We start from the raw sequence: 18,068 nt of genomic DNA on the forward strand, positions 1-18,068 counted from the left end.
AGGGGGAGGGATGGAGGGATGGAGGTGGGGAGATGGAGAAGGAGAGCAGTCATCCAGGATTCATATAGATAGAGTAGTCCGGAAAGACTGGGAGAAGAAGTGACTCACACTGCGTCTGTCTGTGTTTATGTTCAGGGACATAATATCCAATAACAATCAGAAGACGTATCTATTTTCTCTACCCATTTCACATCTATAAATACATGTACTGTACATCCATAAACGTTCACATCTATAAAATAGGAGGATGACTGACTGCAAGGTCACAATTTTTATGTTGAGGATTATAATGAAAATTACAATCACAAATAATTTACACAGAACAAAAATATGAACACAACGTGTAAAGTGTTGGTCCCATGTATCACGAACTGAAATAAAAGATCCCAGAAATGTTCCATACACACGAAAAGCTTATTTCTCTCAAATTTTGTGCACAAATTTGTTTACATTCCTTTTAGTGAGCATTTCTTATTTGCCAAGATAATCCATCCACCTGACAGGTCTGGCATATAAAAAAGCTTATTAAACAGCATGATCATTACACAAGTGCACCTTGTGCTGGGGAGAATAAAAGGCCACTCTAAAATGTGCAGTTTTGTCACACAACACAATGCCACAGATGTCTCAGGTTTCTAGGGAATGTGCAATTGGCGTGCTGACTGCAGGAATGTCCACCAGAGCTGTTGCCAGATAATTCATGTTCATTTCACTACCATAAAAGTTGTTTTAAAGAATTTGGCAGTACGTCCAATTGTGTGTGTAACCACGCCAGCCCAGGACTTCTGAGACCAGCCACCCGGACAGCTGATGAAACTGTGAGTTTGCACAACCGAAGAATCTCTGAACAAACTGTCAGAAACCGTCTCAGGAAAGCTAATCTGTGTGCACGTCGTCTTCACCAGGGTCTTGACCTGACTGTAGTTCAGCGTTGTAACCAACTTCAGTGGGAAAATGCTCACCTTCCATGGCCAGTGGCACGCTGGAGAAATGTACTCTTCAGTGATGAATTCCGGTTTCAACTGTACAGGGCAGATGGCAGCCGTCGTGTGGGCGAGCGGTTTGCTGATGTCAACGTTGTGAACCGAGTGCCCCATGGTGGCGGTGGGTTTATGGTATGGGCAGGCATAAGCTACGGACAATACAATTGCATTTTCTCGATGGCACAGAGATACCGTGACGAAATCATGAGGCCCATTGTCGTGCCATTCATCCGCCACCATCACCTCATGTTTCAGCATGATAATGCAAGGCCCCATGTCACAAGGATTTGTACACAATTCCTGGAAGCTGAAAATGTCCCAGTTATTCCATGGCCTGCATACTCACCAGGTATGTCACCCATTGAGCATGTTTGGGATGCTCTGGATTGACGTTTACAACAGCATGTTCCAGTTCCCACCAGTATCCAGCAAATTTGCACAGCCATTGAAGAGGAGTGGGACACGATTCCACAGGCCACAATCAATAGCCTGATCAACACTATGTGCTGCATGAGGAAAATGGTGTTCACACCAGATAGTGACTGGTTTTCTGATTCACGCCCCTACTTTTCTTTTTAAAGTATCTGTTTCCAACAGATGCATACTGTATCTGTATTCCCAGTCATGTGAAATCCATAGATTAGGGCCTAATTTATTTATTTAAATTGATTTATTTCCTTATATGAACTGTAACTTTGTAAAATCTGAAATAGTTGCATGTTGCGTTTATATTTTTGCTAAGTGTATATTCAATCAGCATTCTCACCTTCAAGTCTCGGTGGACAATTTTCTTCATGTGGCAGTAGTGGACAGCAGACACAATCTAGAGGGCAGAGAGACAGGTAATCAGACAGACAGACAAACAGACACACAAACATACATACAGACAGGCAGATTGACATACACACACAGACAGACAGCTTTAGCAAGCAGCAAGCCAGCAAGCCAGACAAACAGACTGACTAAAAAGACAGCTAGACAGCCAGAGAAACAGACAGACAGACAAGTGTGCGAGGCACCGTGGTCGTCATACCTGTCGAAATTTGGCTCTGGCTTCAATCTCCTTCATTCTACCATGAGATACGAGGTAGTCAAACACTTCACCTTAAAACAAAGAGAGTGGTCAATATGATGAGGGAAATACTGTATGTGACAAAATATGTTTCAATGCATCATACTGTACACTCAATCTTCCTTAAACCCTTTTCTGGTTCCATAATGTACTCATATTGTGCTCGTTGAATCTGCAGTATTTTCAACCATCATTAACAGTTAAACTAAAATCTTTCCAGTAGCTAATATCAAAGGCCTAACACTAATGTTATAGTGACAGAGACTGTGAGGCTGTGGCCTGCTTCCTCCCAGATTTTATCCTAATGACATTTCAGCTGGTAGAAATATTCTCCCTGGCCACTAAATCCTGTCATTAGCTATAAGCCTATTACCGAAATCCCCCCCTACATTTACAATATAATTTCGTAGAACACAAAAGGTAAAATACGCAACATTAGGTTATGTTTACTTACACATACAGTAGTAGTACGTACTGTACAACCATTGTGTTCAGTTATGGTTTTGAGTCATCTCCATTGGTTTATTTATACTTTTCTCCCCTGTCAATCAAACACAAGCTAATCCGCCATTACGGAGACACAGCAGCTAGGTCTATTGGAACAGATAGGAAGGCAGATGCACCCACCTCCACTGGCATACTCCATGATTAGGTAAAGGGTCTTATCAGTCTCAATCACCTCGAACAGCTGCACTGTAATAGGCACAAACAAAATCAGATAAAAAATTATTAATAAAATCTCCTTTCGTAAAAAAAAAACTAAGAAAACACACATCTCTGTCTGATAAATCCAGCGGGGCATGAAAGCGGTCTAGTCTAATGCCATGTGTTTTTTATTTTTATCATATTTCAGCTTTAGAAAATCCCGTTCCCCTCGCCAACCCAACCCTGGGCCCTCCTTCCCCCGCATCTAGCTAGCAACTGTATGTGCTAATAGTGTAGTCTATTCAACATATACAGTGAGAGGCCTAGACAAAATCCTGCTGTCTGGGTGGATGAGACAGGAGTGGACCAGCCATTTAGACTACACACACTACTATCAGTATGCTATGCTATCTTATGCTATACTAAGCTATGCTATGCTATACTAACTATACACAAACAACATGGACTAGTACATTGACTGCGGACTAAAGGTACATTTAAGCCATGGCCACAACATAAGTATACAGCACTATAGTAGCCTACATATAGACATAGTGTGATCATGTGAAAGACAGACACACAGCATAAACACCAGCACAAATGCATAGGATGGTGGTACAGTTCAGTACATACTAGCACAAACGCTTGATAGAAATATAGAATAGATACAACACAGCATGTATCAACATAAACAAACCAAACACACACACACACACACACACACACACACACACACACACACACACACACACACACACACACACACACACACACACACACACACACACACACACACACACACACACACACACACACACACACTCACACTCACACTCACTCACTCACTCACTTAATGCAGGCCCTTACCTATGTTTGGGTGATTTAAACCTTTCATTATCCGAACCTCTCGAAAAAGCTGCAAAAGGCAGAAGGATTTTTGTTAGAAGTGAATAGAATACAAATAATATATATAGAACATATTCATATGGGGTCTTCAACTGAGAGTAAATGTTACAGCAATGTGTACCATGTGTTTTTTCAAAATGTTATGCATTTTCAATTCAAACTGCTGTAAGGCTTACACTTACAGTATTGGAGGAAATCAGTTCAAATGCATTGTCATAAAGAAGGATTTTTAATTTGAACCATCTATCTGGCTCATCTGGTTCACAATATATATAAGGTCCTAGCTTTGTGGCACAACATCGGGAGTCTGTGTATTGGTTGGACACCCTGAGTTGTGCATCGTTCTGGTGATTGGCGACAGAAAATAACCATACCACAATATAGCCGGCCTCACAAAAAAAAAAAAACATATGTATAATCTGTAGCAACTCTACGTTAAGTGAAATGTGTCCCTTGATATGAAAATAAACATTTTAATCCAACTTTTGTCCAAACCGCACCATATTCCTGCTGTCTAAACAGTGGTAGATTGTGGTAGGAAGTCTCGCATGAAGTGCGTGGTCTAACGTCAGCCACGTGTATAATTTTGCAGGAATATGGTGGGGTTCAAGTCAGACTCAGAAAAAAGATAGTATGATAAGCTTTTATATCCTATTTCTTCATTCCTCCCCCTCTTTCTATATGTCTCTCTCTCCCTCTGTTTCCTCCTTCATTCAATCCCTTATTTTCTCAGTCTAAAGACTCCGGCACTGCCCAACGTCACTGTTGCCATAGCGACCCGGGTATTAAGACTAGGCCCTTCCTCGCTTCTCCAGCTGTGCCAGAGGGAAGTATGGGATACGATGATGCCGCCCCCCGATGTCTTGCCGTCGTCGTCCAGAAATCCCATAATTCCACAGACCAAACATGCCCCAGCACATTTGCTATAACAAACGCCTATCTGACCTACTGTCACTGATATACCATTAATACAAGATATAGGGTACAGATGCATTTGATTGTCAGTCGTATAATCATCTTGTGAGGCTTATTAGTGCAAGTACTTAAAATTGACACAGTTCTGACCACCTCTAGATAGCATTAACACTACCCAACGCGTCACTCTCTCACCAAACTCTCTCCTCTGTCTCTTTACCTCGCCCAACTCTCTCTTTCCCTCTACCCCTTCCTTCTTTATGCGTAACAGACCAGATTATGCTAATATGGGCTCTTTCATGTCTTCTGTATTGAGGATTTTCTCTAGCCACGGGTATGTAAAGCAGCATGTTATCAACGCCAATTGTAGAGCGTTCTCTCGTTGCTAGCCAATCCCGGATCACTCTCATCAATCTAGGCCAAATCTGATAGATAGTACGTGTTGTCTCTGACAATGGCCCAATCGCATTGTTTGGTCTCAAGCAGCCATCCAATCAGTCTCCTCTCTTGCACCGCTGCCCAATAGAAGATAAGCGAGAGAATTTAGGTGGACCTATCAAGGAAGGGCATAGGCATAAGATCACAGATCTTGGTAAGACATGTCATCCAGGCAAGAACAGTGCTATCTCAAGGGAAAGACAAAGTAGCCATGCATTAGAACCCACACAGTGGCCATCTGAAAGATTAGGAATTTGAATCATCCTATATATCTTCAAAGAAATAACAGGTACAATAGATCAAAAATAAATGTTATACGATCATTAAGACTCTCACACCAAGTTCATTCTATAAATTACATACATAACATAATACAGTTCTCATCTATGGACAGTGAAGATACAATTAGAAATTGGGCTTTATACTCTAGCATTTTGGATTTGAAATCAAATTCAGAGGAGACAGTACAGAATGTCACTTTTTATTTGAGGGTATTTTTCTGTATCTCCCTCCCTCTCTCTCTCCCTCTATACCGCACCAGCTGTCTCGACCTCTGAATGCTCAGCTATGAAAAGCCAACTGACATTTCCTCCTGAGGTGCTGACCTGTTGCACCCTCTACAACCACTGTGATTATTTTTTGACCCTGCTCGTCATCTATGAACGTTTGAACATCTTGAAGAATGATCTGGCCTTAATGGCCATGTACTCTCATAATATCCACCGGGAACAACCAGAAGAGGACAGGCCACCCCTCAGAGAGTGGTTTTTCTAGGTTTCTTCCTAGGTTCCTGCCTTCTAGGGAGTTTGTCTTAGCCACCATGCTTCTACATTCTGTTAAAATTGCGCCGACAGATAGGGCCGCCGTGCTTCGAGCTCTTAGGAAACTTTGCAGTGTTTTTTTAATGTGTTATTTCTTACATTGTTAGCCCAGATTTTTTTGTGTGTTATTACATACAGCCGGGAAGAACTTTTGGATATATTGACTGGCGGTAACCAGCATTACCAGCATTACGACCAGGAATATGACTTTCCAGAATCAGATCCTTTGTTCGTACCCCTCAGGGCAATTGAACTGATTCCAGAGGCTGATCCAAAACACTGCCGGCGGAGGAGAGGTACTCGGAGTGGACTTCTAGTCCGACTCAGGAGGCGCGCACATCACCCACCGCTTCCGAGTATATTACTCGCTAATGTTCAGTCTCTGGATAATAAAGTTGACGAGCTCAGGGCGAGTCCCTGAGCTTGTCTGAGTCCGTACAGCCAGTTAGGTTCTCAGTTCATTGCGCAGACAGGAATAAATATCTCTCTGGGAAGAAGAAGGGCAGGGGTGTATGTTTCATGATTAACCACTCATGGTGTGATTGTGATAACATACAGCAGCCTTTCTTAAAGTATGGGTGGGTCATGGACCTGTTAATGGTGGGTCGCGACGTGTCAGAATACATTTATAATTATTTCATTAATTACTGGAATTGATTTGGCCAAGTGCATCTGCGCTCTCTGTTCAGTGCGCTCTCTGCTTAGCAGCGGTCTCTGCTTAGTTTGGTAGCTGTGCAAGTGGGAGAAGGAGATGCTGTGTGTTTTGCGGTTTACCGGATCTTTTTTCTGCAGTTTTCTTGAAAATCAGGGCAGAATGCTTCAGGGCAGAATGCTTCAGGAAACAGTGCTTCGACAGTGGAAAAGTAAGTCAGCTAGCAAGGCATTGTTGTCATTTTATAACAGGTGATGATAAGCAGAAATACGGGAGCACTAACTCTCATAGTAGTAGATGTGAGTTTCTCTTTGAAACAATCCCCTGGCCTTGTACACAGCTAATAGCTAACATTCGCCAAAGCAAGCTAGCTACTGATAGTGCAACCCTAGTAACAGTACAGATGAAGATGAAAAATTATCAGGCCTACTGTACATCTTACTGTAGAAATTATTGTTGAAAGAAAGTCTAGGTTGGAATAAACTGATTGAAGCAAGATGCTGTTTGAGGCAAACACACACAAACACACACAGTTCTGGTTTGCTCATCTACAGCAGGAAGTGGTCTCCTGCCTGACTGAGAAAGCAGTAGATGTTCTGATCCCGTTTGGCACCACATACCTATGCAAGTCAGGGTTCTCAACTCTGACATACTTAAAAAACAAGTACAGAAATTGTTTAAAAAACAGAGCCCAAATAGACATGCTTGTTGAAAACTTCAATCAGCCACACACCTCTCATTAGGACTGTGTGTGTGTGTGTGTTTTCTGGTCTAAATCTGTGTGATGTGATCAATCAGTTTATTTCAGTTCAGAATAAAAATGATTTATTGTATTTTAACAGCAACAGTTCCAACCTAGACAGATATGTAAGAGTGTTTTTAATGGGGGAAAATAAACCTGAATTGATATTTATATGGATATTTTATTTCATTGTTATTTGTTTTGTCTATATTGCATTTGTTTTAGGCATATGGGCAATGAAATATTTATTATATAAATATTTATGTATAGTTGCATATTTTCCTAAGCTTGGGTCCCAAGAAAATACAGAATTTCTAATTTGGGTCCCAGGCTGAAAAAGTTTAAGAACCCCTGAGATACAGGAACTCAAGTTCTTTTGTTCACCCGACCTAGAATACCTCACAATCAAATGCCGACCGTATTACATCCCAAGAGAATTCTCTTCAGTTATAGTCACAGTCGTGTATATTCCCCCTCATGCCGAAAAACGCTACCGAAGTTCTCTCAACACATTGACTGTAGTCCTCGCGTTGCTAAAACACTCAACCATTGCTACTCCAACTTGCGGGATGCCTACAAGGCCCTCCCCCGCCCTCCCTTCTGATCACGACTCCATTTTGCTCCTCCCTTCCTATAGGCATAAACTCAAACAGGAAGTACCCGTGCTAAGAACTATTCAATGCTGGTCTGAGCAATCGGAATCCACACTTCAAGTTTGTTTTGATCACGCGGACTGGGATATGTTCCGGGTAGCCTCCGAGAATAACATCAATGAATACACTGAAAGGGTGACTGAGTTTATCAGGAAGTGTATATGAGATGTTGTATCAACTGTGACTATTAAAACCTACCCTAACCAGAAACTGTGGATAGATGGCAGAATTTGTATTTAACCATGGCAAGGTGACTGGGAATATGGCCGAATACAAACATTGGAGTTATTCCCTCCGTAAGGCAATCAAACAGGCAAAACGTCAGTATAGAGACAAAGTGGAGTCACAATTTAACGGCTCAGACACAAGATGTATGTGGCAGGGTCTACAAACAATCACGGATTACAAAGGGAAACACAGTCACGTCTTGCTTCCGGACAAGCTAAACACCTTCTTCGCCCGCTTTGAGGATAACACAGTGCCACCGACACGGCCCGCTACCAAGGACTGCGGGCTCTCCTTCTCCGTGGTCGACATGAGTAAGACATTTAAGTGAGTTAACCCTCGCAAGGCTGTTGGCCCAGACAGCATCCCTAGCCGCGTCCTCAGAGCATGCGCAGACCAGTCCCCACATGCTTCAACATGTCCACCATTATTCCTGTACCCAAGAAAGCAAAGGTAACTGAAATAAAGGACTATCGCCCCATCATCATGAAGTACTTTGAGAGGCTAGTTAAGGATTACATCACCTCCACCTTTTCTGACACCCTCGACCCACTTCTATTTGCTTACCGCCCCAATAGATCCACAGACGATGCAATCGCCATCGCACTGCACACTGCCCTATCCCATCTGGACAAGAGTAATACCTATGTAGGAATGCTGTTCATTGACTATAGTTCAGCATTCAACACCATAGTACCCTCCAAGCTCATCATTAACCTGTTATGGCTGCAGCCCGACGCCGGTACACCTATGACAACATCCAGCTCAAGTGCACGGCGCGAAATTCAAAATCTATTTTTTTTAAATATTTAACTTTCACACATTAACAAGTCCAATACAGCATTTGAAAGATAAACATCTTGTCAATCCAGCCAACATGTCCGATTTTTTAAATGTTTTACAGAGAAAACACCACATATATTTATGTTAGCTCACCACCAAATAAAAAAGGAGGACAGACATTTTTCACAGCACAAGTAGGATGCAAGTAGCATGCACAAGCCAACCTAACTAACCTAGAACCAACCTAAATAACCTAGAAAAAACTACCTCAGATGACAGTCCTATAACATGTTACACAATAAATCTATGTTTTGTTCAAAAAATGTGCATATTTTAGCTATAAATCAGTTTTACATTACTGCTACCATCATAGCTACAGTCAGAAATCGCACGGGAGTAGCCAGAGAAAATACAGACACCAACGTCAACTACTAATTACACATCATAAAACATTTCAGATAAATATATGGTGGATAGCTAATGAAAGAGAAAGATCTTGTGAATATAGCCAATATTTCCGATTTTTGAAGTGTTTTACAGCGAAAACACAATATATCGTCATATTAGCTTACTACAATAGCTAACATCACAACAGCATTGACTCAAGGCAAACGGTAGCATAGCACAGTTCGACAGATATATGAAAAAGCATCCCAAATTGGGTCCTTATCTTTGTTGATCTTCCATCAGAATGTTCTCCAAGGGGTCCTTTGTTCAGAAATGTCTTTATTTCGATCCAGAACGAACAATTTCCCTCTTGAATTAGCAAGCACACTGGCAGTGCGACGCTAACCTCTCCATCTTGAAAAAATTATTGCGTCGCATCACGTCTAAAGTCCAGAATACATTTCAATAATATAATTAAACTATATTGAAATAACATACTTTAGGATGATATTGTGACATGTATCAAATAAAATCGAAGCCAGAGATCATATTCACCTTTACAGAGTGTTTTCCAGGAGCCGAGTCCAGGTCCTACTTCGCGCCCAGAAAGAAAAATAAACTGCGCAACACTCACTCCAAGAGGTTGTGTTCAAATACAGGACGAGATAATCAAGTGATTTCTTCTCTCACTTCCGCATGACACCCAGAGGAAGGCGCATGACGTGTTTCTACAGTCCTAAGTGACATGCCCTTTTATAGACAAGGGCTTGAAGAGCGACATCGATTTTGGAAATCTCACTTCCGGATAGGAAATGGTCTGTAAAAATAGTTCTGTTCCACTTAGAGAAATAATTAAAACGGTTTTAGAAACTAGAGACTGTTTTCTATCCAATAGTAATAATAATATGCATATTGTAAGAGCAAAAATTGATTAAGAGGCCGTTTGAAAATTTGCACATATTTTCCAGTTTTTCAATACGTGGCTGCAGCCATAACAAGTTAAGCTTGAGGCCCTGGGTCTGAACCTCGACCTGTGCGATTTGGTCCTGGACTTCCTGACGGGCCGCCCCCAGGTGGTGAAGGTAGGAAAGAACACCTCCACTTTGCTGATCATCAACACTGGGGCCCCACAAGGATGCGTACTCAGCCCCTTCTTGTACTCCATGACTGCGTGGCCACAAACGCCTCCAACTCAATCATCAAGTTTGCAGACGACACAACAGTAGTAGGCCTGATTACCAACAATGACGAGACAGGGAGGAGGTGAGGGCTCCTCCTACAGGGAGGAGGTGAGGGCCCTGGGAGTGTGGTGACAGGAAAATAACCTCTCACCTAACGTCAGCAAAACAAAGGATCTGATCGTGGACCGCAGTGGAGAAGGTGGAAAGCTTCAAGTTCCTCGGCGTACACATCACTGCACCGCTCACAACTGCAAGGCTCTCCAGAGGGTGGTGCGGTCTGCCCAATGCATCACCGGGGGAAAACTACCTGCCCTCCAGGACACCTACAGCACCCGATGTCACAGGAAGGCCAAAAAGTTAATCAAGGACAACAACCACCCAAGCCACTGCCTGTTCACCCCGCTATCATCCAGAAGGCGACATCAGTACAGGTGCATAAAAGCTGGGACCAAGAGACTGAAAAACAGCTTCTATATCAAGGCCATCAGACTCTTAAATAGCCATCACTAGCACATTAGAGACTGCTGTCCTATATACATAGACTTGAAATCACTGGCCACTTTAATAATCGAACACTAGTCACTTTAATAATGTTTACATATTTTGCATTACTCATCTCATATGTATGTACTGTATTCTATCCTATTCTACTGTATCTTTGTCTATGCTGTACACCATTTACAAAAAACTTTTTTATCCAAAGTGGCTTACAGTCATTCGTGCATACATCTCCGTATAGGTGGCCTCAGCAGGAATTGAACCCACAATGATGACACTAGGAGCTCATAGAAACTGTACCTCATGTCTATATCATTAACCCACATATGAGATGGTCCTACAGTCCAACAAAATCACGATGTGCTGAACACTACAGACATTCTCCTAATCCAACACTATCTTCCACACACACACACACACACACATACAGACACACACACACACACACACACACACACACACACACACACACACACACACACACACACACACACAAGCACACGCACGCACACACACGTATGCACGCACACGCACATACACAGCGCCATTATGAACAATTATTTCATCCTTGATTGGCTCCTTCCGGTCTGTTCAATTCGTGCCCCCCGGTGGCGGAGTTCATGTGTGCCGTCACAGAGCTAAGGGGGGTAGAGAGAGAGAGAGAGAGAGAGAGAGAGAGAGAGAGAGAGAGAGAGAGAGAGAGAGAGAGAGAGAGAGAGAGAGAGAGAGAGAGAGAGAGAGAGAGAGAGAGAGAGAGAAGGACAAATAGAAAGAGAGAGAGAGAGAGAGGAGGAGAAAGAGAAAGAGAGAGAGGAGAGAGAGAGAGGGAGAGAGGAGGAGGAGGAGAAAGAGAGAGAGATGAGAGAGAGGAGGAGAAAGAGAGAGGAGAGAGAGAGAGGAGAAAGAGAAAGAGAGAGAGAGACCTCTGACTAGCACAACGAGGGAGACACATCTCAGCACTGAGTTGACATAGTGTGTGTGTGTGTTTGGTTTTACTATCCTTGTGGGGACCAGAAGGGGTTAGAGGTTAGATGTCAGGGTTAGGGGTTTGAGGTTATCAAATCAAATCAAATTTTATTGGTCACATACACGTGTTTAGCAGATGTTATTGCGGGTGTAGCGAAATGCTAGCTCCGACAGTGCAGTAATATCTAACAGTTTCACAACATATGCCCAAAATACATGTAAATCTAAGTAAGGAATGCATTAAGAATTTAAATACATATATGTCAGAGAGGCATTGGATAAGATACAATGGCATAGTAGAGAGTACAGTATATATATGAGATGGTTGATGCAATATTTACACACAATTAAAGTGACTAGTTGTGGAAGTCAGCTTTGAACTGGGACTCAACTTTGTCCCTATACCGATGTTTAACTTGCTTGATTGCTTTGCAGAGGGAATAAGTACACTGTTTGTATTCTTCCGTATTCCCAGTCTTCTTGCCCTGGTTAAATGCAGTGGTTCGCGTTTTCAGTTTTTCGCGTGAATGCTCCCATCTTGCCACAGTTTCTGGTTGGGGTAGGTTTTAATAGTCACAGTGGGTACAATTGTCTCAATCTCCTATGCAATAATGTCCTATGCACTTCCTGATAAACTCATCCACCGTATCGGTATATGTGTCGATAATATTTTCTGAAGCTACTCTGAACATATCCCAGTCCGCGTGATCAAAATATTGAAGCGTGGATTCCGATTGGTCTGAACAGCGTTGAATAGTCCTTATCACGGGTGCTTCTTGTTTGAGTTTCTGCCTATAGGATGGGAGGAGCAAGACGGAATCGTGGTCCGATTTGCCCGAATGTGTCACGTTCCTGACCTGTTTTCTGTTGTTTTTGTATGTGTTAGTCGGTCAGGGCGTGAGTGTGGGTGGGCATTCTATGTTATGTGTTTCTATGTTGGTTAATGGGTGACCTGCTATGGTTCTCAATTAGAGGCAGGTGGTTTCAAATCACCTCCGCTACTTGGATTTTTCTATCACTACATTTAAACTTGTAAATAAATACTCACCTTCGTCTTACTCTCCTTGTCCTGGTCTGCTTCTGGGTTCTACTTTAGAGAATCGTGACAGAACGATCCGGCCAAGGATGAACCCAGCGGACCTGGACTCCGTTTGCCATGCCATTACCCAGCAGGAGAAGATATTGGGACAACACAACACGGCGCTACAGGAGATAGCGTTTTCAGTCCGGAACTTCTCTGCTAGCTTGACGAGTATCCAGGATCAGCTCAGTTTGCCGGCGGGTCATCCACCACCTGTTTCACCCCTCTCACCTGCCGCTTCTGGAGCGGTTTCCTTCCGTGAGCCCAAGGTTCCGACGCCTGATAAGTACGAAGGGGATTTGGGAAGATGCCGTTCATTTCTTATGCAGTGTGGTTTAGTTTTTGATCTGCAGCCATACTCTTACGCCACAGAGAAGGCTAGGATAGCTTTTGTTATTGAACTGCTGCGTGGTAGAGCTCTGGAATGGGCTTCAGCCGTTTGGGAACGACAGGACACCTGCATGGCGTCATACCAGGAGTTCACGGCAGAGATGAGAAAGCTTTTTGACCATCCAGTCCGAGGTAAGGACGCAGCTAAACGTTTGTTCTCTCTTCGCCAAGGAGCTCGCAGTGTGGCAGACTTTGTGATCGAATTCAGGACATTGGCTGTGGAGAGTGGTTGGAATGAGGAGTCACTACAAGCGGCTTTTTACCAGGGGTTGCCGGAGCAACTCAAGGACGAGCTGATCTCCTATCCAGAGCCTAGTGACCTAGACAGTTTGGTCACACTATCTATTCGAGTGGATAATAGAGTCCGAGAGAGAAGGAGGGAGAAGCAGTGGGGCCCGTCCAATCAATCAGCAACTCGGTTACCATTCGGGTCAGGAAGTGGACCAGAACGTGTTGATCATTATTCCCCACACGGGATTAGTGGAGGTGTCTTGCCGCCAGATCCTGAACCCATGCAAGTGGGGCGACACGGGTTAACTAAGGAGGAGCGCCAACGTAGACGTGAGACCAACAGCTGCCTCTACTGTGGTAGCTCGGGACATTACATCTCCGCTTGTCCTCAGCGCCCGTTAAACTGCCCGGCTCGCTAGTTTTGGGAGGACTTTTAGCGAGCCAGTTTCAACCTCCCAAGAACCTTGTCAGACCCCGTTTTCCTGCGACCCTCATGAATAAGAATCAGAGTTTAGCGATGAACGCTTTTATCGATTCAGGTGCCGATGGCAGCTTTATTGATGCCGACTTGGTGGAACAGCTGGGGCTTTCCAAGGAGCAATTGCCGGAAGCCATTGAAGCAACCACTCTGAACGGCAGTAGTCTGGCACGGATCACTATGAGGACTGAACCGGTTAAGATGTTGTTGTCGGGGAATCATTCAGAGGTTATCTCTTTCTTCATTCTGCCTTCGCCCCATGTTCCTCTGGTTCTTGGTTACCCCTGGCTGAGAGAACACAATCCCTCGTTTGATTGGGTGACGGGTAAGGTAACTAGTTGGAGCATTGAGTGTCATGCTAACTGCCTTAGGACTGCCTGTTCTCATGCTGTTCCCAGTCAGGTCAGTGAGTCTGCTCCCCCTGATTTGTCCCTGGTTCCAGAAACATATCACGATTTGGGTGAAGTATTCAGTAAGGCTCTGTCACTTCCTCCCCACCGACCTTATGACTGTGCGATTAATCTGTTCCCTGGAGCTGCTTTTCCCAAGGGACGGTTATACAGTATCTCTCGACCTGAGCGTGAAGCCTTGGAGACCTACATCAAGGAGTCTCTAGCTGCAGGTCTCATTCGCCCCTCGTCATCACCCCTGGGAGCAGGATTTTTTTTTGTGAGCAAGAAGGATGGCTCTCTACGACCGTGTATTGATTATCGGGGGTTGAATGATATTACGGTCAAAAACAAGTATCCCCTGCCCTTGATGAGCTCTGCTTTCGACTCTTTACAGGGTGCTACGGTGTTTACGAAGCTTGACCTACGCAATGCTTATCATTTGGTTCGGATCAGAGAGGGGGACGAGTGGTTGACTGGGTTCAATACACCTATGGGACATTTTGAGTACCAGGTGATGCCGTTTGGACTGACCAACGCTCCTGCTGTGTTCCAAAGTATGGTGAATGACGTGCTGAGAGATATGATTGGTATTTTTGTGTTCGTTTACCTGGATGATATCCTCATCTTCTCGAGGGAGCTTTCTAGCCACGTCCAGCATGTCAAGCAGGTCCTGCAGCGGTTATTGGAGAACTGCCTGTTCGTGAAGGCTGAAAAGTGTGATTTTCACGCCCACACTACGTCCTTCCTCGGGTACATCATCTCCAGGGGAGAGATCAAGATGGACCAAGAGAAGGTTCGGGCGGTTCGGGATTGGGCCCAGCCCGGTACGAGATTGCAGCTCCAGAGATTCCTGGGGTTTGCGAACTTCTATCGGAGGTTTATCCGTGATTACAGCCGGGTGGCCGCCCCTTTAACTGCCCTGACGTCTTGCACCAGAAATTTCTGTTGGACTCCTGAGGCAGACCGAGCATTTCTGGACTTGAAGAGCCGATTCACCAACGCCCCGATTCTTTCTCAACCTGACACTTCCCGTCAGTTTGTTGTTGAGGTGGACGCGTCTGATGTGGGGGTGGGCGCCATCCTGTCCCAGCGTAGCTCCACTGACGGTAAACTCCATCCCTGCGCCTTCTACTCTTGTCGTCTTTCACCAGCAGAGAGAAACTACGATGTGGGTAACCGGGAGCTTCTCGCTGTGAAGCTTGCCTTGGAGGAGTGGCGCCACTGGTTGGAGGGAGCGGAGCAACCGTTTGTGGTCTGGACTGGCCAAGACTGAGACGATTCTTCCCCAGAACTTTGTCGTGGGAGCCGTTACATGGAGGATTGAGGAGGATGTGATGGCGGCCCTTCGGACGCAGCCCGGCCCCGGTAACGGTCCACCCGGTCGGTTGTTCGTGCCTGAGTCGGTCCGTTCTGCTGTCCTTCAGTGGTCTCACGCCAGCAAGATAGCTTGTCACCCTGGCGTTGCTCGGACTATGGCGCTACTGCGCAGACGATTTTGGTGGCCTGCCATGGGAGAAGATACCCGGAGGTTTGTTGCCGCTTGTCCTGTTTGTGCGCAGAATAAGAGTACCAATCGGCCCAGCTCTGGGCTTCTTCACCCCCTACCTATTCCCCGGCGACCTTGGTCGCATCTGGCCCTGGACTTTGTCACAGGGTTGCCCTCTTCTGTTGGGAACACGGTCATTCTGATCATTGTGGACAGATTCAGCAAGTTTGCTCACTTTGTCCCCATCTCCAAGCTTCCATCTGCCACTGAGACGTCCGAGATCCTTGTTAGGGAGGTTTTCAGGGTCCACGGGTTGCCCAGTGACATTGTTTCTGACCGTGGTCCTCAGTTTACCTCTGCTGTCTGGAGATCCTTCTGTTTGGCCATTGGAGCTACAGTCAGTCTCACATCTGGATTTCACCCCCAATCTAATGGTCAGGCGAAGAGAGCCAACCAGAAGATGGAGTCCACGCTGCGCTGCCTTGTCTCCTCTGATCCCACCTCTTGGTCCTCTCAGTTACCCTGGGTCGAGTATGCCCATAATACTCTCCCTTCATCTGCCACTGGGATGTCTCCCTTCCAGTGCCTGTACGGTTACCAACCTCCCTTGTTTCCTTCTCAGGAGAGGGATCTCTCGGTTCCCTCTGTCCAGGCCCACATTCGTCGTTGCCACCGGACCTGGCATCGGGCCAGGAAGGCCCTCCTTAGAGTTTCTGACCGGTATCAGATCCAGGCGAATCGTCGCCGTATTCCTGCCCCCGCTTATACCGTCGGAGATAAGGTTTGGTTGGCTACACGGGATCTTCCTCTACGGACTGAGTCGAGGAAACTGTCACAGAGGTTCATTGGTCCGTTTGTGGTGGAGAGAATCATTAATCCTGTTGTGGTCCGACTCAAGTTGCCTGCAACGCTTAGAGTACACCCCACCTTTCATGTCTCCTGCCTCAAGCCGGTTCTCCTCAGTCCTCTGTTGCCCCCTCCTCCTCGTCCTCCTCCTCCTCGGATGATCGGAGGTGGTCCTGCCTACACGGTGCGCCGCATCATGGACTCCAGACGGCGGGGTCGAGGGTTCCAGTATCTCGTGGATTGGGAAGGATATGGCCCAGAGGAGAGGAGTTGGATTCCTCGGCGTCAGATCCTTGATGCTGACCTGCTTCGTGACTTCTACCGCCTCCACCCTGGCGCTCCGGGTAGTCCGCCCGGTGGCGTTCGTCGGAGGGGGGGTACTGTCACGAATCCCGCTTCCTGAGTCTGTTTTTGCCTGTCGTCCTGGAGTGTTTTTCCGGTGTCCTGGAACGCACCCTGTCTGGTTGCCGGACGACGTAGCTAGTTGGGAGATCTCTGATTACCCGCACCTGTATCCCATCAGCTATCTGCACACCTGGTCCTGATCATCACCCCTCCACTTCATAAGCTCTGACCTGACATCCATTCCCTGCCGGATCGTTCTACTTTAGAGAATCGTGACACAAATTTGCTTTGTTAAAATCCCCAGCAACAATAAATGCAGCCTCTGGATATGTGGTTTTCAGTTTGCATAAAGTCCAGTGAAGTTCTTTGAGGGCCATCGTGGTATCCGCTTGGGGGGGATATAGACCGCTGTGGCTATTATGGACGAAAATTATCTCGGGAGATAGTACGGTCGGCATTTGATTGTGAGATATTCTAGGTCGGGTGAACAGAAGGACTTGAGTTCCTGTATGTTATGACAGTTACACCATAAGTCGTTGATCATAAAACATATACCTCCACCCTTCTGCTTCCCGGAGAGATGTTTGTTCCTGTCAGCGCAATGTACTGAGAACCCAACTGGTTTTACAGAGTCAGACTGTATATCTCGAGAGAGCCATGTTTCCGTGAAGCAGAGTATGTTACAATCCCTGGTGTCTCTCTGAAAAGCACCTCTCGCCTTGAGCTCATCAACTTTATTATCCAGAGGTTGGACATTAGCGAGTAAAATACTCGGGAGTGGTGGGTGGTGTGCACGCTTCCTAAGTCAGACCAGAAGAACGCCTCGAGTACCTCTCCTTTGCCGGCGTTGTTTTGGGTCAGCCTCTGGAATAAGTTCAATTGCTCTGGGGAGAGCAAACAAAGGATCCGCTTCATGGAAGTCCTAATCCTGGTATAAATGCTGGAAGTTCTG

The 18,068-nt window shown here is 45.3% G+C and overlaps 1 protein-coding gene across 11 annotated transcripts in view; it reads right to left on the reverse strand.

Annotated features, from left to right (window-relative positions):
* Window positions 1-18,068, reverse strand: part of LOC139537615 (MAP/microtubule affinity-regulating kinase 4-like) — a 75,102-nt gene that overhangs the window by 42,936 nt on the left and 14,098 nt on the right. For 10 of the 11 annotated variants that reach the window (XM_071339142.1, XM_071339140.1, XM_071339141.1 and 7 more), the window contains exons 4-7: window positions 3,568-3,616; window positions 2,683-2,748; window positions 2,017-2,087; window positions 1,750-1,806 (exon numbers count right to left, since the gene is read on the reverse strand). In XM_071339142.1, coding sequence (XP_071195243.1) covers window positions 1,750-1,806; window positions 2,017-2,087; window positions 2,683-2,748; window positions 3,568-3,616 — 243 coding nt within the window. Of the gene's footprint in view, window positions 1-1,749; window positions 1,807-2,016; window positions 2,088-2,682; window positions 2,749-3,567; window positions 3,617-10,554; window positions 11,436-18,068 lie in introns of those variants that run through there. The other variant, XM_071339143.1, reaches the window with a different exon arrangement.

Source organism: Salvelinus alpinus, chromosome 13, assembly GCF_045679555.1.
Source record: "Salvelinus alpinus chromosome 13, SLU_Salpinus.1, whole genome shotgun sequence".
Classification (NCBI taxonomy): Eukaryota; Metazoa; Chordata; class Actinopteri; order Salmoniformes; family Salmonidae; genus Salvelinus; species Salvelinus alpinus.